General features: G+C 49.9%; 1 protein-coding gene and 1 long non-coding RNA gene across 5 annotated transcripts; one reads left to right on the top strand and one right to left on the bottom strand.

The window, feature by feature from the left end:
* The first annotated feature begins 296 nt into the window (after window positions 1-296).
* On the top strand, window positions 297-6,738 carry LOC134037390 (uncharacterized). The gene is made up of 5 exons (XR_009932515.1): window positions 297-395; window positions 945-1,202; window positions 3,116-3,183; window positions 4,094-5,376; window positions 6,489-6,738. It is a non-coding gene; the product is annotated as an uncharacterized LOC134037390 (long non-coding RNA).
* A 99-nt stretch (window positions 6,739-6,837) lies between these two features.
* fbxo18 (F-box DNA helicase 1) lies at window positions 6,838-18,908 on the bottom strand. 4 transcript variants are annotated; one of them, XM_062482622.1, is made up of 21 exons: window positions 18,753-18,908; window positions 18,577-18,647; window positions 18,280-18,462; window positions 17,549-18,141; window positions 16,991-17,121; window positions 16,755-16,890; window positions 16,494-16,678; window positions 16,294-16,368; window positions 15,973-16,064; window positions 15,525-15,693; window positions 14,949-15,168; window positions 14,707-14,791; window positions 14,538-14,624; window positions 14,245-14,381; window positions 13,567-13,663; window positions 13,264-13,427; window positions 13,105-13,180; window positions 10,958-11,533; window positions 9,948-10,054; window positions 8,794-8,925; window positions 6,838-7,580 (listed from the first exon to the last, which is right to left on the bottom strand). In XM_062482622.1, the coding sequence occupies exons 2-21, from the start codon at window positions 18,593-18,595 to the stop codon at window positions 7,413-7,415; spliced, it is 3,432 nt and encodes a 1,143-aa protein (XP_062338606.1). In that variant the 5' UTR covers window positions 18,596-18,647; window positions 18,753-18,908; the 3' UTR covers window positions 6,838-7,412. The 4 variants fall into 4 exon arrangements, 3 of the variants coding, with proteins under 3 accessions (XP_062338606.1, XP_062338608.1, XP_062338605.1); XM_062482624.1 differs by lacking the exons at window positions 18,577-18,647; window positions 18,753-18,908 and having other exon boundaries at window positions 10,958-11,080; window positions 11,336-11,533; window positions 18,280-18,493; XM_062482621.1 differs by lacking the exons at window positions 18,577-18,647; window positions 18,753-18,908 and having other exon boundaries at window positions 18,280-18,493.
* Between the last annotated feature and the right edge of the window lie 147 nt (window positions 18,909-19,055).

The raw sequence follows: 19,055 nt of genomic DNA, 5'->3' as shown, positions 1-19,055 counted from the left end.
ATGCAGCAAATGTATTTACTTGAGCAAGAAATTTGATTTTTGCTATATATTTTTTTATTATCTTGTCACGAAGTTGTGTCCAGCAGAGGACGCGCACACCAAAGTATTTACATGCATAAAGAGCGACTATTTTGACTGCTTCGAAAATGACTGCTAAATGACTAAATGTATGTAGACAGCTGGGCGTGACATTGAGAACATCCACGTCGTGGTAGGCCATAGTGATATTATTGCTACCGGATGCTCTAATTGCTCTATTGCGGTGTGCGCAGTAACTTGCCACAGAAAGTGAAAGAAAAGATTAGCATTTTAGACGTTTGCAGACGGGCCGGACAGATATGTGTCCTGCGCTCTTCTCATCGTGGTCTGTTTATTCGTACCCTGCCCAAGCGAAGGTATGTAAATACAATTCACTCTATTTAAATTTCCCTCAGTGGTGTTTTCCCAACCTGTTTCTTGGATATTGGGCGTATGTGAAGCCCTCTGTGAAATTGCTTGCTTTTTTAATTTGATGTAGTAGCCAGGAGTTAATGTTAGAGAGTGCGTATACGCACTCTATCAGATCAATTATCATCTCTGTACGCCTGCGTCTAGTTCCATTCATTGTATATAGCGGGACAAGTTATCCTTACTTCTTAGCGTGAGAAATGGTTGAAATGCATGTCAAATACAAGATGTGGCGTGAGAAATGCCTGAAATGCGTAAGACTCACGGCAAATTCCCTGAATATTACTGACCACCGTAGAGGTCTTACTACAGCGCGAGAGAGAAGTCCTGTTGTGTGTTCCTCACAAGTAGACTACCTTAGACCAATATGGCCAACAAAGTGGGTTTTCTTTTACACCCGACGTGAATTCATACATAAAAGAGAAACGTGTAGATTACAGTATGATCACAGACAGGTGATATTGTGATCTGATCGTTTCTTTCCGCATTGGTGTTAGGCGGTGAAGACTTCTGCAAACAGCCACCGAAGAAGAATCATACCAAGCCTTTGCCGACAGACTGCTTGGCTGACGAAAGGAACTTTGCAGGGTGAACGGTACTCTTCGATACGACTGTGAAGAGGGCTACGTGAGGAAAGCGGGAACATCTGGACTCATCAAATGCAAACTAGTTTGACCAGAAGTTGGTATGGGAAGAAGCCAAGTCCAGCATCCAGTGCATATGTAAAGGCACTAGATATGCCATCTGTCCAGCAGGTGAGACAAAAATAATTACAGAACTATTTCTTTGAATAAGGTGGGAAAAAAAGATAAACATTCGACATCGAACTAAAAGCAGACTAAAAGCAAAAACTATTGCTTAGCATTTGACAAACACAGGCTGAGTTAACCGTCTTGAACTGGTGAGGCGGATGGGAGGCAGATGGCTGAGCGGTGAGGGAGTCGGGCTAGTAATCTGAAGGTTGCCAGTTAGATTTCCGGCCGTGTCAATTGACGTGTCCTTGGGCAAGGCACTTCACCCTACTTGCCTCGGGGGAGAATGTCCCTGTACTTACTGTAAGTCGCTCTGGATAAGAGCGTCTGCTAAATGGACTAAATGTAAATGTAACTACACATCTCTTTCCAAGGTCAACAGCTCACTTGGTGATCTTTACATGGCTCAGGGATGTGCACATTTACGGGCTATTTTCTTGGCTATAATCTTTTTCTTTTGGCCACAGAGTATTTAGTAAACCTAATTTCCTGTCACATAGTATCTCAACAGCAGCTGGTTTTAAAAGATCTCTGATATTAAGGATAAGAGGGTTATTTGGAAATGGGGGATTTTTTGTTAAGTATGACACACTAGCTGGTCGATTAGCTCATGACCTCAGCTAAAAAAAACAAAACAGATCTGGATTTCACCGCAAGAACTATCTTCAGACATGATTATGTGAAAGAAATAATTATTGATGGCAGAGGAAAAACTAAGATTGTCAATAAAAATGTTTGATCAGATGTTTCATTAGTGCGAGCTTGTATCAAATATCGTTTCAATAGGGTATTTCCTTCTATGGCTTATATGGTTGAGTGTTTCTCAACTGGTCTAACCTCACAACCCACATTTCTCCTCTGTCACTAAGTCATACTGCTTCAAAGGATGTTTGTAACTCGTCATGGCAACCTACTGTCTACAGCGAGAGGCCTCAGGTCATACGTGCACAGACGTTTGAGGGGCTATTGCTCTAACATGAGAAAATCCCCGCCCCTCGCCGCAGTCACTTTCTTTCTCATATGGCGCTGCATGAAGTCGAACACACCTAACATCTCCATTACTTCAAAAAGTCACATGAAAGTGGAAGGGTTCTCCCTCCTTCACTCGCAATGCACCGGCGTGAAAGTGCAAAAAATATAATGTGACATTGTAATGTGACGCGTTCCACATGGACTGACTTCATGCAGCACCGCAGGCGGCTGCCTTGAATCTGAGAATGCCATTGGCTGCTTCAAGTCAGCCGGGCTGCAGGCGGCTGCAGGCGACGCCGGCGCTGCATGAAGTCGAACGCACCTAATGTCATGTGACACTGTCAAGTCACGTGACTGGGGGCAGAGGGCCACGCTGACGTAATATAGTGGCAAAATAAATGAACACAGAACTGGATGATATCGCAATTTAATTGTATTTAACTTTACTAATGATGGGCTTATCGTATTGATGCAGCCACAAAAAATCATCAGCCAATCAGGGCCATTTTCACCCTGGCACTCACTGCCTTACAGTTCAATGTTCTAAGCCCAAAGTTCTAATGGTCCAAGACAAACATAAATGCAGTTGTAGAGCAGAGTTCTGAGAGAGAGAGAGAGAAGAGAGAGAGAGAGAGAGAGAGAGAGAGAGAGAGAGAGAGAGAGAGAGAGAGAGATGAGAGAGAGAGAGAGAGAGAGAGAGAGAGAGAGAGAGAGAGAGAGAGAGAGAGAGAGAGAGAGAGGTGTGTGCGTGTGTGTGTGTGGAGGGGGGTAAACATGAGTATTTCCTACCTGTCAGACAAAAGTCAGACAAATATTCCTTCCCAAGAGTGCCTTGTTTGGTAGTTGAGGTAGTTATTCTGAGGCTAGAGGATCTTTATTCATCTGAATGGACACACGGATCAGAGGTACTTTACTGACTGCCCACCCTCCTCCCACCTTTACAGATTCAACTCAGACTCCCACAATGCCCCTTCTGAGTGTCCAGAAAGAAAAAAGCCTAAATCAACTGAGGGTATGTATGTCCAAACCTACTGGAGGTTTTCTAACTGACCTCATGGACTCTATTTTGCTTGCTTGCCAGACTCCATGCAGTAGTGATACATCAAACATGAAAACCATATCCACCTTGCGGGATAGATTAAGTCAAATCAAGTGCACTTAACCCTTGTGTTATCTTCGGGTCAATGTGACACTAGGCGCGTTCCACATGGACTGACTTCATGTTCAGTTCTTCAGTTCAATGTTCTAAGCCCAAAGTTCTAATGGTCCAAGACAAACATAAATGCAGTTGTAGAGCAGAGTTCAGAGAGAGAGAGAGAGAGAGAGAGAGAGAGAGAGAGAGAGAGAGAGAGAGAGAGAGAGAGAGATGAGAGAGAGAGAGAGAGGAGAGAGAGAGAGAGAGAGAGAGAGAGAGAGAGAGAGAGAGAGAGAGAGAGAGAGAGAGAGATGAGAGAGAGAGAGAAGAGAGAGAGAGAGAGAGAGAGAGAGGAGAGAGAGAGAGAGAGAGAGAGACGAGAGAGAGAGAGAGAAGAGAGAGAGAGAGAGAGAGAGAATCTAATCTCCTGTCTGGAGTCAGGTGGCTGAGCCGGGCTAGTAATCTGAAGGTGGCCAGTTCGATTCCCGGCCGTGCCAAATGACGTTGTGTCCTTGGGCAAGGCACTTCACCCTTCTTGCCTGAGTGGGGAATGTCCCTGTACTTACTGTAACTCGCTCTGGATAAGAGCGTCTGCTAAATGTCTCATCACGTCTCAAAACACTCCCCTTCCACCATGTTTCCCCTTCCTCCGCTCTGGCCTTGCCTGTCATTCAGTTCGCTCACGAGGGAGAAGGTTTCCGTCGGTCTAACTTCCGTTCTGCCTGTTTCTCTGTAAGTTGGGAGGTTGTAGACAAGGGCTTATAGTGACCTCTATCCCTTCCTGCAGCCCCGACGGCGGAGTTAGAACCCCCAGACTGTTCAGAAGGTTGTGACGCCACGCAAGCGCCGGGAGAGACCCCCAGTCCAGAGTCAGGCACCGCTATCACCCCAGCTAGGATTCTCTCCACCGAAAAAAGATCACCATGGTGAGGATGAGTACCTTGATTGAAAAGCATTGCTGATGAAGAAAGTGTTTTGTCCGTCTCTTCATAAACGGAGTGACTAAGTTCAGTTGAGTTCTGGATTTTAATAAGTATTATCAATCTGCAGATTGGGAGAGAAAACCAGACCTCTGACAATAAATGACCACACAACACCAGGCTTAGGTCTCAATCATGTCTCTCCCAGCTCTGAAAGCCGGAGGACCATCTTTTATAGGGCACAAGAATGTAAACATAGATTGTGACAGTCAGGCAGGAATGACGTTACAACAGTCTCAGAGATAAAGATTCACTGCTCCCAACACATGACAACTCTCACACCAGAGAGTTCATAGTTGGAGCTCTCCTTGTAGTCATGACAAGGACCGTTTAGCCAGTACTTTCTCCTGACCCGAACATCTATTAACCTGACACATAGACACAATATACTGTTATTAATAGCAAGCTTACATGATAAACGTACTAACTAGTATCCAATGACTAGTTCTATTGATTAGTGATTAGTGTAAGCACACAGGAAATCCAAATTTCATCCACATTGCACATGGTCTGGCTTTCTCCATTTAACATTTGAGACAACAAAACAGTTGTTAAAAAAGGTATATTTTATATGACAAGTTTGAAAAGTCTAACATTCTTGCTTTTTTTTTTTCAAACAGGCTCTGTTCCAACTCAGTGTGAGTGGTTAGGTGTCTGGTCTGCTGTTCGAACAAGCCTCCAAACCCCCACATCTTCACTTTCTTTTTCCTGTCAGTCTTCTCAGTGTTTCTCCAGTATCTGCTTTCACTCACTTTGAGTCATGTAGCTAGTAATACTACTCATTGTGATTCACCAACCCCTCTCTGACACAGGGATGAAACATCCATTAATGAAACTAGTCAATCTCTCGACACAAATATGATGACTGCTAGGATTATCTTCTAGGAAACAAAGTCCTGTCACGCTTTGCGGTTATTGCGAGACTCTGCTCACCACCTTCAACTCAGTTCTACTGATGTTCAGGTGGCCTAAAGTTATAAGATAAACTGTTTAATCTGTTATCTCTGTGTGTACCAGGTGCAGCTGGAGGGCTTTTCATAATAATAGTGGTTTCCGTCGGCATTGGAATCCATCTGAACCACAACCGAGGGTAAGATGTTGAAAAGATGTAAGATGTTGAAAACATGAAGCATACATTGTGAAAAGCAAATAAGTGCCAATAAGAAGAAACATAAGAGCATGTAGTTAAACAAATTCAAAAACATGAACCTCAAAAGTGCGAGAGTATCTGTAGGAAAGCAAGCAACAGTAATCTGAAGATTGCCAGTTCGATTCCCGGTCATGCCAACTGACGTTGTGTCCTTGGGCAAGGCACTTCACCCTACTTGCCTCGGGGGGAATGTCCCTGTACTTACTGTAAGTCGCTCTGGATAAGAGTGTCTGCTAAATGACTACATGTAAATGTAATGTAAGTAGTTAAATCATATTATAAGTGACATATTACTGGCATCATACTTGATTCCAACCTTTCTTTTAAAAAGCAGGTTTCCGATTTATAAATAAGTAAATTTAGTAAGTCATTTAACCGCTTTTATCCAGAGCGACTAACAGCAAGTACAGGGACATTTCCCCGAGGCAAGTAGGGTGAAGTGCCTTGCCCAAAATGTCAATGTCACCTGACACCTTATAGTTTAACTACAGAGGTAGCAAAACTGTACTTCAAATCTATGATACTCCCCCACTTAACATACTGCTTGACTAGTTGGGCCCAAGCTTGCTCTACAACATTAAAACCTATTCAGTCTTTCTACAAACAGGCTCTCAAAGTGCTTGACAGAAAGCCTAACAGCCATCATCACTGTTACATCCTCAGAAAGCATGAGCTCCTGAGTTGGGAAAATCTTGTGCAATACACCAACACGTCTTGTATTCAAGATCCTTCATGGCCTTGGTCCCCCTCCACTCAGCATTTTTGTTAAAGTTAAGGACGCGAAGTTTTGTATAAGTGAACAATGCCTGTGATGCATGTGATGCATGTGCTCCAGTAAAGTGATACATTTAATATTCAATGTTGTCGTCTATTTGAGTTAACAGCCCAGGGACTGCAGTTTAGCCGGCTGGCTAAAACCGGCACTTTTACTGAAACGTTGATTAATGTGCATTGTCCCTGTAAAAAAAGAAAAAAAAATGACCTCAGCTAAAAAAGTATTGTTCTCATCTCTTACACACGTTCTCATGTTCTCACGTTCTCCTGTTCCTTAGTGTCTACTCCAGGGCACGGCAGGAGGAACCAATGGGCATGGACCACAGAGGTGACACTCCAACCACGTCCACAACCCCACCCCGAGAACCGTAGCTCCTGGAAGAGGAGATGGAGGACACTTCACACCTCTTTGTGTGGTAGACTTGAAACTTTGGAACTAACTTTGTGAAGGGCATTGAAACAAACCAAATCTATATTTTTATATATATATATTTCTAAACAGAATAAACATTGAACATATTTTTCTTTGAAATGTGCCCACGTGCGTGTAAAAGGCCACACACATTCTCACATCCTGAACTGTGGGAAATGACTTGCAGAACACTTCTGGGAACTTGACTGATGTCAGCTGGTGGTTTGTTGGTGCTCTGGCAGATGGGTCTGTTCCTTGTACAGAGTTGCGCCATTGAGACATTTCATTAACCACCAAGTTGCCATATGTTTCTCTGATTAGTTGTATCTATCCAATAGCATCCAGAGTAATTTGGATGTGCAAACTCCCCTCGGAAATCAAAAAATAACGGAGACATTCTGCTCTGGCAGTGCCAGGATGAAGGAGACCGACTGTTCAACAGATGTCTTAAAAATAAATAACTGCTCAGGATATCTACTGTTTAGAAGTTTGGACAGAACAGTTTATTAAAAATGTTCAACAGTTTCTGTAGACAAGAGCCCAAAGTATTTACAAAACTAAATCAAAGAGACATGTTTATCCTGTTTGGGCTGTTCAACATTAAAAGCGTATTTCCGCTTGGCAGTGCAATTCCCATGCAGCTGTTGTGTCTTCATGGATGTGTTCACCTTCTCAGCTGAGCATGGATAGGCACGTTTGTTGTGAACAGCGTTAATAATAAAGGTTAAGGTATAAAAACAATCTTTCAAACAAAAAAAAAAGAAAACAAAAAAAGAGAAAGGTGTGTGTTTTAGAAGAGAGCGAGCAGCAAAGCGTAGTTGATGGGAAGATTCAGCCTCTCCTGTGTCTGAGGCAGAGCCTGCAGCCTCTCTGGGGGGGCCAGCAGGCAGGCGGTGGGGCCCAAACGCTGCCACACACAGCTCTCACACAGAGGACCCCCTGCATCCTCACTGTCCATCTACAGGGAGGGAGGGAGAGAAGCTGGGATGAACAGGGAGGGAGGGAGGGAGGGAGGGAGGGAGGGAGGGAGGGATGAACGAACAGGGAAGGAGAGAGGGAGGGAGAGAGGGATGAACAGGGAAGGAGAGAGGGAGGGAGGGAGGGAGGGAGGGATGAACAGGGAAGGAGAGAGGGAGGGAGAGAGGGATGAACAGGGAAGGAGAGAGGGAGGGAGAGAGAGGGATGAACAGGGAAGGAGAGAGGGAGGGAGAGAGAGAGGGATGAACAGGGAGGGAGGGAGGGAGGGATGAACAGGGAGAGAGGGAGAGAAGGAGGGAGGGAGGGAAGGAGGGAGGGAGAGGCTGGGATGAACAGAGAGGGATGAACAGGGAGGGAGGGAGGAAGAGAGAGGGAGGGAGGGAGAGAGGGATGAACAGGGAAGGAGAGAGGGAGGCTGGGATGAACAGGGAGGGAGAGAGAGAGAGGGGGAGGCTGGGATGAACAGGGAGGGAGAGAGAGAGAGGGGGAGGCTGGGATGAACAGGGAGGGAGAGAGAGAGAGGGGGAGGCTGGGATGAACAGGGAGGGAGAGAGAGAGAGGGGGAGGCTGGGATGAACAGGGAGGGAGAGAGAGAGAGGGGGAGGCTGGGATGAACAGGGAGGGAGAGAGAGAGAGGGGGAGGCTGGGATGAACAGGGAGGGAGAGAGAGAGAGGGGGAGGCTGGGATGAACAGGGAGGGAGAGAGAGGGGGGGGAGGCTGGGATGAACAGGGAGGGAGAGAGAGAGAGGGGGAGGCTGGGATGAACAGGGAGGGAGAGAGAGAGAGGGGGAGGCTGGGATGAACAGGGAGAGAGAGAGAGGGGGAGGCTGGGATGAACAGGGAGGGAGAGAGAGAGGGGGAGGCTGGGATGAACAGGGAGGGAGAGAGAGGGGGGGAGGCTGGGATGAACAGGGAGGGAGAGAGAGAGAGGGGGAGGCTGGGATGAACAGGGATGGAGAGAGAGGGGGAGGCTGGGATGAACAGGGAGGGAGAGAGAGAGAGGGGGAGGCTGGGATGAACAGGGAGGGAGAGAGAGGGGGAGGCTGGGATGAACAGGGAGGGAGAGAGAGAGAGGGGGAGGCTGGGATGAACAGGGAGGGGGGAGGCTGGGATGGATGCTCAGGAAGATGGTGAGGGAGGAGGATGGAGGAAAGTTTAGAGTTGAGGTGCTGCGTGTGCTGATGTCACTCACGTATTTGATGGGCAGCTTGCTCATGACGATGGTAGACTCTGGCATGACGCGGTTCTGACACTCTCGGACCAAACAAACGGGCCTGTCGTCACTGGTCAGGGTGCTGATCATCTCTGACCTCAGGAAGTACTCCTGGGGAAAACAGATCAGGGCTTAAAGTATTCCGGCACCGTGCCGGATGTCTGGCGTGCGGACATGAGAAAAACAATATTTTCGAGTCAATTGGTTTTTCCCTACCAATCATATGAGAGGAACGCAGCTATAACTAACGTTACAAGCCAATCAGAAGCAGAGCAGGGCGGGTCCTGGCAACACAGTGTGAATGAGATCCATACGTCACGTTAGCGTTGTCGGTGAAAGCATGGAGCGCAAATTCATGAAGCCTGGGGATGATATCCTACCCATAGATAAATGACTCAAAAATAAATGGCGCTGGGCGTGGATAGAAGAAGGTAGAGACGGCGAGCCTTTTGGCAGTTGGTGAAAAAAACTGAGAGAGCCTGGTGCTTGTTTCGGCACGTTTTGCTCAAGGAAGCTAGGAGGAGGGGAGAGGAGATGAGGAGGGGAGAGGAGGAGGGGAGGAGAGGAGGGGAGGAGGAGGGGAGGGAAGAACAAACAGGCATAGTGCAGTGATTTATGGTGGGCTGACAGGACACACACCAAGACTAGGATCCGCAGACACACACCAAGACTAAGATAGACACACACACACACACACCAAGACTAGGATAGGCACACACACACCAAGACTAGGATAGGCACACTCACACACCAAGACTAGGATAGGCACACACACACACCAAGACTAGGATAGGCACACACACACCAAGACTAGGATAGGCACACACACACACCAAGACTAGGATAGGCACACACACACACCAAGACTAGGATAGGCACACTCACACACCAAGACTAGGATAGGCACACACACACAAGGTCCCATGACATGAAATGTTCACTTTAGGAGGTTATTTAACATTTATATGAGTTCCCCTAGCCTGCCTTTGGTCCCCTAATGGTTAGAAATTTCGATAGGTGTAAACCAAGCCCTGGGTATTCTTCTCCGCCTTTGAGAAAATGAAATCTGAAACGCTTGGTTTTGAAAATGTTCCTATTGTGACGTCACAATAGGGAAGGGGGGCAGCTCTAACCCCGGCCAGAGTGAGGATGTTGGAGATGTTCTTAGTGATGATCAGGTTCCTCTGAGCCCTGGTTACTGCCACGTACAGCAGGTTCCACTCATCATCCGGAATGTCACCTTGGGGGAGGAGAGGAGGAGGAGGAGAGGAGAGGAGAGGAGGGGAGAAGAGGAGAGGAGGAGGGGAGAGGAGGGGAGAGGAGGAGGAGGGGAGGAGAGGATAGTAGAGGAGGAGGGGAGGAGAGGAGGGGAGAAGAGGAGAGGAGGAGGGGAGGGGAGGGGAGAGGAGAGGAGGGGAGAGGAGGAGGAGGGGAGGAGAGGAGAGGAGGGGAGAGGAGGAGGAGGGGAGGAGAGGAGAGGAGGGGAGAGGAGGAGGAGGGGAGGAGAGGAGGAGGGGAGAGGAGAGGAGAGGAGGGGAGAGGAGGAGGAGGGGAGGAGAGGAGAGGAGAGGAGGAGGAGGGGAGGAGAGGAGGAGGGGAGAGGAGATGAGGAGGGGAGAGGAGGAGGGGAGGAGAGGAGGGGAGGAGGAGGGGAGGGAAGAACAAACAGGCATAGTGCAGTGATTTATGGTGGGCTGACAGGACACACACCAAGACTAGGATCCGCAGACACACACCAAGACTAAGATAGACACACACACACACACCAAGACTAGGATAGGCACACACACACCAAGACTAGGATAGGCACACTCACACACCAAGACTAGGATAGGCACACACACACACCAAGACTAGGATAGGCACACACACACCAAGACTAGGATAGGCACACACACACACACACCAAGACTAGGATAGGCACACTCACACACCAAGACTAGGATAGGCACACACACACACCAAGACTAGGATAGGCACACACACACACACACCAAGACTAGGATAGGCACACACACACACACACCAAGACTAGGATAGGCACACACACACACCAAGACTAGGATAGGCACACACACACACCAAGACTAGGATAGGCACACACACACACACAATGATTAGGATAGGATCCGCAGACACACACCTGCTGAGAAGCGGATCCTCTGCAGGTTGTGACGGGCCACAGGGACTTTGGAGAAGTCATCAGTGACCACCACAGTGTCAAACTCCAGACCTTTGGACTTGTGGACCGTCCCCAGAATGAAATCTGGACGAGGAGAAATGATACATTTGTGTACAGAAAATATGTTGTTCGAAATATGTTGTGAGTGTGTGTGTGTGTCTGTGTGTCGTAGATAGAGTGAGAGAGGAAGGATTAGGTTGTGCTCGGAGCAGGATGTGATGCGTGAGCGGCGTACCTGCGTGCTGGTGGTCGTGCTCGGAGCAGGATGTGATGCGTGAGCGGCGTACCTGCGTGCTGGTGGTCGTGCTCGGAGCAGGATGTGATGCGTGAGTGGCGTACCTGCGTGCTGGTGGTCGTGCTCGGAGCAGGCTTTGATGCGGTTCACCAGCTCGGGGATGCGGTTGTTGTACTTCTCCACCACGGCCAGCTTGGTCTCCAGCTCGCGGTCCTGGGTCTTGGTGGCATAGTCCTTCAGGCCGGCGTAGCCCCCCAGACTCACTGACTTGGAGAAGCTCCTGATGAAGCCGTCGCTGATGCCTGCTCCAGGGAGAGGAGGGAGGAGGACAGACCGTGAGAGAGAGGAGGGAGGAGGACAGACCGTGAGAGAGAGGAGGGAGGAGGACAGGCCGTGAGAGAGAGGAGGGAGGAGGACAGGCCGTGAGAGAGAGGAGGGAGGACAGGCCGTGAGAGAGAGGAGGGAGGACAGGCCGTGAGAGAGAGGAGGGAGGACAGGCCGTGAGAGAGAGGAGGGAGGAGGACAGACCGTGAGAGAGAGGAGGGAGGAGGACAGGCCGTGAGAGAGAGGAGGGAGGACAGGCCGTGAGAGAGAGGAGGGAGGACAGGCCGTGAGAGAGAGGAGGGAGGACAGGCCGTGAGAGAGAGGAGGGAGGAGGACAGACCGTGAGAGAGAGGAGGGAGGACAGGCCGTGAGAGAGAGGAGGGAGGAGGACAGACCGTGAGAGAGAGGAGGGAGGACAGGCCGTGAGAGAGAGGAGGGAGGAGGACAGACCGTGAGAGAGAGGAGGGAGGACAGGCCGTGAGAGAGAGGAGGGAGGACAGGCCGTGAGAGAGAGGAGGGAGGACAGGCCGTGAGAGAGAGGAGGGAGGACAGGCCGTGAGAGAGGAGGGAGGACAGGCCGTGAGAGAGAGGAGGGAGGACAGGCCGTGAGAGAGAGGAGGAAGGACAGGCCGTGAGAGAGAGGAGGGAGGACAGGCCGTGAGAGAGAGGAGGGAGGAGGACAGACCGTGAGAGAGAGGAGGGAGGACAGGCCGTGAGAGAGAGGAGGGAGGAGGACAGACCGTGAGAGAGAGGAGGGAGGACAGGCCGTGAGAGAGAGGAGGGAGGACAGACCGTGAGAGAGAGGAGGGAGGACAGGCCGTGAGAGAGAGGAGGGAGGAGGACAGACCGTGAGAGAGAGGAGGGAGGACAGGCCGTGAGAGAGAGGAGGGAGGAGAGGCCGTGAGAGAGAGGAGGGAGGACAGGCCGTGAGAGAGAGGAGGGAGGGGGAGAGAGGGAGGGAGGATCGGACGGGGAGGACAGAGGTAGAGAAGTTCCAGCTACTCCCCTCTCCCCTTATGGCGTGAGGTTTTGGTCCTGATGGACCAAAACCTCTCCCCTTATGGCGTGAGGTTTTGGTCCTGATGGACCAAAACCTCACGCCATAAGAACAGTTTCTTTCCATCTGCTACTGGCCTCTTCAACAAGGCCAAGGACTCCCATTGACATTCATTCACTTATTTAACTATTATAAGTCCATCTAATGGCAATTCAGTATGCATAAGCCACTTTATCTCAGTATCCGATTGCACTATGTTGACCATTCACGCTGCTCATTATTCTTATTTTTATATATATTTTATTTTATATTTAAATTGTTGTATTCTTAGATTGTTTAGTTCTTAGGAATAGTTTTGTACTTTTACTTAATTTAAGATCTGTATATGTTTAGTGTTTTGCACCTCCCTGCCACAGTAAATTCCGTGTTTGTATAACATACATGGCGAATAAACCGAATTCTGATTCTGATTCTGAAGGAAGGGCCAGGGCAGGGAATGAGAGGGAGGGAAGGAAAGCATGAGAGAGGGGAGGAGGGAAGGGAAGGACTTACCTTTTGTGCGTTTTTGTTCTGGCTGCATCAGAATCCAGATGTCCATGATCTGTGCGAGGCCAAAGTTCTCAACCCCCTGGAGAGGTGAACACAAGTGATATACAACAAATCTGGGCGTGTGCACTGTACTGTATCTTGTTGTGTGTGTGTGTGTCTCACCCCTACGATGTGCAGTCTGCAGCGGGGGTTAGCGTCGGTCAACCTCACAGCCTCGCTGAACACAGTCACGTTACAGCGCGACAAGATGGCCGTCTTCCCCTGAGCTCCACTCACACCTGACTGGACATTACTCACCACGTCTGACGCCTCTCCCCTCACACTGCCTGTGTGCGCACATACGCACACACACACAAACCCACACACAAACCCACACACACACACACAAACATGCAGTCGAAAGACGTAATCAGGTGTAGCATTCCTTTGCCGCTGTCAGGAACAGAGTGTTCCCATGTGACTCACCTCCCTGCTGCCCTCCCACGAGGACCTTGCTGACGTGCTTACACACCTGCAGGATGCTGGCACCAACATAAGCAATCTCAGCTCCAAAACGAAAGCTCTGCAGGAACAATGAGCCATATCACAAACACTGGAATGTTAGTAGAGGTGTGTGTGTACCTGTGTGAGGTAGTACAGGTGTGTATGTGTGCCCGTGTACCTGTGTAAGGTAGTACAGGTGTGTATGTGTGTGTGCACCTGTGTGAGGTAGTACAGGTGTGTATGTGCCCGTGTACCTGTGTGAGGTAGTACAGGTGTGTGTGTGTACCTGTGTGAGGTAGTACAGGTGTGTGTGTACCAGTGTGAGGTAGTACAGGTGAGTGTGTATCTGTGTGAGGTAGTACAGGTGTGTGTGTACCTGTGTGAGGTAGTACAGGTGTGTGTGTACCTGTGTGAGGTAGTACAGGTGTGTGTGTGTACCTGTGTGAGGTAGTACAGGTGTGTGTGTGTACCTGTGTGAGGTAGTACAGGTGTGTGTGTGTGTACCTGTGTGAGGTAGTACAGGTGTGTGTGTACCTGTGTGAGGTAGTACAGGTGTGTGTGTACCTGTGTGAGGTAGTACAGGTGTGTGTGTGTACCTGTGTGAGGTAGTACAGGTGTGTGTGTGTACCTGTGTGAGGTAGTACAGGTGTGTGTGTGTACCTGTGTGAGGTAGTACAGGTGTGTGTGCTGGACGTGTTCCAGGGCGTTAACAGCTCCTCTGAAGGTGTAGATCTGCTGGTGAGGGTCTCCTACCAACACCTTCCCACAGCGCTGAGGCAGCATGATGTCCATGATGGCTAAAAGAGACACAAACAGACTAGTACCTGGGGTACAGGTGTGTTGTGGGTAATGTAGTGCTGTATCAGACGCACAGGAGTGAATTATGGTCTTATAGCACAGTGTAATCTTGGTAGGGGAAGAACAGGGATATTGTGGGTAGTGTAGTCTTGTACCTGGAGTGCAGTCCTGCGCCTCATCTATGAGGATGACGTCATATTTGTCCAGACACGGTTGGCTGAGCTGCCAAAGCTTCAGATACCCTGGAGACGGATGGACCAATCAGACTGCTGCCCTTCTAACACGTCCTTATCACGTCCAATGTAAACATGAAGACTCACTCACCATCATGGGTCATGTGATGCTTTTCGTTACCACCGTTTAGATCTACCATTTTGTCCCAGATGTTTTGAGCGTCCCTCACATACATCTGCAGAAGCACATCCACATTCATTCGACACATGCTTTCTTCAACACACATCACAGTTCAAAGTGAACCTGTCTGGCCTATAAACCGGAGGCTCAATGTTGGTCTTTGACGGTGAGATGGAGGCTCTGAGATGGCCATCTTGCTGACTCCTACACACCATTTTGGCCTCGTGGTCGATTTCCTGCTCCTGGCCCTGGTTGTTCTTGAACTTCCAGGGCACATGCTCAGGGGTGATGTGTGTGTCGGTCGAGGCCATGTAGGAGCTGAGTGTGAGAGTCACCACCTTGGCATTGATGAACCCCCCGCGACCTTTAGGCAGCCACAAGGCCACAGAGAAGGGCCTCAGGCTGGGGAAAAGCTGCTTTCTCAACTGGTACCTGGGAGAGGAGAGACGAGTCTGATGGTGAGACTTGATGTCTGTGTGTGTGTCTGTGTGTCTGTGTGTGTGTCTGTGTGTGTGTCTGTGTGTGTGTTTGTGTCTGTGTGTGTGTCTGTCTGTGTGTCTGTCTGTGTGTCTGTCTGTGTGTCTGTCTGTGTGTCTGTCTGTGTGTCTGTCTGTGTGTCTGTCTGTGTGTCTGTCTGTGTGTCTGTCTGTGTGTCTGTCTGTCTGTCTGTGTGTGTGTGTCTGTCTGAATAGCAGATGACTGAACCTTGATCACTCTGATTTACTATGAAAACTGTAATTACTTTAGTACACAAGTATTTTACACTGGCAGATAAGAGTTGAACTGACTTTATGCCAACTGCTCCAAAGGCCATGGAGTGTACTGTTTTACAGTCCACGTTGCTGGGGAAACTGCGGCTAGCCTGTGAAGCCACCGACTTGTTGAAGGCCACATACAGGAAACGGAGGAGAGGGCTCTGCTGGGTGTAGCGGACAAGCGTGGTGGTCTTCCCTGTGCCTGGAACACACACACACACACTTTGAGCGTTGTTTTTCCTATCCTAATGGGGCCCGACAATTCACTTAAATTCAAAATGGTGTGTTATCTCTAACCACTAACCTTTAATAATTTGAACCCTAACTTTCAAATGTAAATTGCCCCTGAGAAAAGCATTTGAAGTTTTTCCATGTTTCACTACATTACACCAGGACAGTTAAACAAGACCACACACGCATGTAGATGAACATGTAGAGTTTACGTTATCCCTCGGGCTGAACGTTATCCCGCGGGGCTCACCTGCGAAGGCCACAATCTTGACGACGTGGTGTGCCTGGATGTCGTGATTTAGGATCTGCTGCTGCTCCTGGGTCACCTGGACCGGAGCTCTCCTGACAAGACAGGCACGAGGAGATCAACACACTCATGCTTTTACCAGATGAAACAATGTCACACAAGGTCTGTGCGGAAAGAGGAGGGGGAGGGAGAGGGAGAGGGAGAGGGAGAGAGAGAGAGAGAGAGGGAGAGCGAGGGAGGGCGTGTGTCAAAACAAAACAGTTCTCCCCGACTGTGAGGACCAGTAGAGAAAGCCGTTAGCTGTAATGAGAAAAGTGGCCTCACCCACTCTGACGGCTGCTGATCCTGGGTGGGGCGTTCTCCATCAGATGAAGCACATAGTAGATATTGTAGTACCGTCTGGAGGTGGAGATAGAGATGGAGGGAGGGGAAAGAAAAATGAAAGGAGGAACAAAGAAAAGAGATGATAAACCGTTTCACCCTCCTCTTCTGCGGTCTTGCCAGTTCTGCTCCTCCTCCTCTACCTGTTGCTGACGTTTATCTTCTCGTTCGTCATGGCGAGCAGCACGGTTGCCATGGCGCTGAGGTACTCCGAAATGTCGCTAAGCGACGGCAAGCAGGTCTTCAGACGAGCCACCAGGTCCAGAACATCCCCGACGTTGGGACACAGGACCAGGATCAGGGCCATGGCTGCCCATGGGTTAGGACCCTTCAACACACACACAACCCTTACTACATAGCCACTGGACAAGATGTGTAAGTGTGTGTGTGTGTGTGGTACCTACCCCCTCGATGCCTTCTATGTCAGGGATCCTGTGTTTGAGACAGGCCTCTGCCTGAGGAAAGAGATAGTGTGTCCTCACACTGTGTAACACTGCTTCAGGCCTCACCTGCTGGGTTGGCTTGTACTCCGCCATGAATCTGGAGCGCACACACACAGGGTAGATGAGCGCATGAGCCTGAAAGCAGCTTTCGGTTGTCTACGTTCACCACAGGAGCCACCGGGCCGGGGAAGCCTCACTTGATCATGTTGATGACACTAAGGGGCGTCTCCTTGACGATGTTCTGTCTCCTCAGCAGAAGGCAGACCTCCTTCACTGCTTCCTTCTCTCTCATCTGGTAGCGGAAATACAGCTTCTTCCAGGGAACAAACTAGCCCCACGAGACACAGAGCGACACAGAGTCAGTTAAAACTATCAGTCCAACTCACCATCTCCTCATGCCCCATCGTTTCCTCCATCCTTCACCCCTCTTCCTCCGCCTCCCACCCCTTCTCCCACGGCCCCTTCCTCCTCCTCCACCCCCCTCTCCCGGCTCCAGGTGCTCACCTCCCCCTTCTCCTCCATCCCCCCCTCCCGGCTCCAGGTGCTCACCTCCCCCTCCTCCTACACCCCCCCCTCCCGGCTCCAGGTGCTCACCTCCCCCTCCTCCTCCTCCTCCACCCCCCCTCTCCCGGCTCCAGGTGCTCACCTCCCCCTCCTCCTCCTCCCTCACCCCCCCCCTCCCGGCTCCAGGTGCTCACCTCCCCCTCCTCCTCCTCCTCCTCCACCCCCCCCCCCTCCCGGCTCCAGGTGCTCACCAGTGCCTGAGTGACGATGCCCCTCCAGCGGCGACACACCAGGCTGACGTGACGGTAGAGGTCCTGGGCAGAGAGGAGGCTGAACACCAGCCTCAGCAGCTCCTCTGGGAGGTCCTCAACGTGGCCCTGTGGCTGCACCAGCCTGGTGCTGGTCCCCAGCAGCCCGTAGTGAGCATCAGGAAGGGCCTCCACTCCCTCTTCCACCTCCTCCGTCACCCGGGCTAGGTCCTCCCCTGATGTTTTGGCTGTAGCGCCACGCTCAAATTCATCATCATCCCCAAACATAGCCTCCGTCATCCCTTCCAGATAGTTCACCTCCTCCTCCTCCTCTGGCTCCTCCTTCATGGGAGTGGAGAATATGTCAGCTAGCTCCTCTTTTGTGGGTGTGGAAAATTCATCCAAAGGCTCCTCCTTTATGGGCGTGGCTGCCGCCTCTTGCAACGTCGGGCCTCTTGTGAACGGGAAAGCTCTGCTGAGTCTGTCTGCGGTTGAGGACGAGCTTGGCTGGGCGGTTTTCTGAGGGCTGACCTTAACGACCCCGGTTACTGGGAAGAACTGGGTGATGCCTCTCTGGTACTTGTCAGTATCTCCATCTGAAGGGAGAAGGAAAAGAGGGAAGAAAATAAAAATGACATAATACACGTTACAGGAATACTGGCAATATGTTGTCAATCTGCCACCTGGATCTTGCACGTTACACAAATGACGTTTCTAAAACTAAGGCCAATTACCGAGTTTTTTTCTCTTTGTGGGTGTTCGGGGATACTTTGCAGGCGACCTGGGGTAGAGTCCCCGGTTGGGGTCGGAATTGCTGCGGTCAAAGGCATGGGGTTGGGTGAGGGCTTCGGTACCCTCTGGTGTCATACGGAGTTCGACACATTCCTCTGCATCCAAATGTCTCCGCTTTGCCTTCCCTGCAACAGCAAGAAAACGGCTAGACTGCATCAGTTGACTGTTGACAGTTGGCTACAGGACCCCAAAAAGTTCGTCTTTCTTGCGCCCAATGATTTCTTGTGCACATCGCCTACCTTTAGCGGCTGACTCCATGGTGAAGGATTGTTTGATGTCTAGAATGTAAGGGACATCATTTGTTTCTTACCTAAAGACATGGAAATAAATACAAACATAATCAACTGCTGTTAGCTGGACGGTTTTGCCATGCCTCCCTCGACGCATACGGCTTTATTTCTGACAATACACTCACCGTGTCACAAGTCTTCGACTTTAACAGGCCGGTTTATGTTATGTCTAAACGTGAATGTTTACAACTTCTCTAGCTCGCTACTTCCAGGCTAGCATCCAGCAGCTTCCGCAGACTAAAAAAACTTCATACGCGAGTTTGTTTTACGGCGGTTGGCCTCCAGCTTCTTGGAGCATTACCGCCACCTTCTGCTCCGGAGTGTTGATCACACTAAATCGCTTCACGCAAGTTTTTAATGACTACTCTCCTAGTTATTCAAGCGGAATGAAACTCGTACGGTTTTATCACACCCCGGAAAAAATACAG

This window comes from Osmerus eperlanus, chromosome 17 (assembly GCF_963692335.1).
Source record: "Osmerus eperlanus chromosome 17, fOsmEpe2.1, whole genome shotgun sequence".
Taxonomy (NCBI): domain Eukaryota; kingdom Metazoa; phylum Chordata; class Actinopteri; order Osmeriformes; family Osmeridae; genus Osmerus; species Osmerus eperlanus.
Note: the sequence above shows the minus strand (reverse complement) of the source record. Positions and strands in the feature narration are given on the sequence as shown.

Excerpts from the sequence above, each read along its gene's own strand:
- fbxo18 (XM_062482621.1), bottom strand. The coding sequence starts at position 18,493 with ATGCAGTCTAGCCGTTTTCTTGCTGTTGCAGGGAAGGCAAAGCGGAGA. Across the intron at positions 14,382-14,537 it reads GGCGCAGGACTGCACTCCAG|CCATCATGGACATCATGCTG; the intron begins GTACAAGACTAC and ends TGTCTCTTTTAG. Across the intron at positions 7,581-8,793 it reads GCAAGCTGCCCATCAAATAC|ATGGACAGTGAGGATGCAGG; the intron begins GTGAGTGACATC and ends CCCTCCCTGTAG.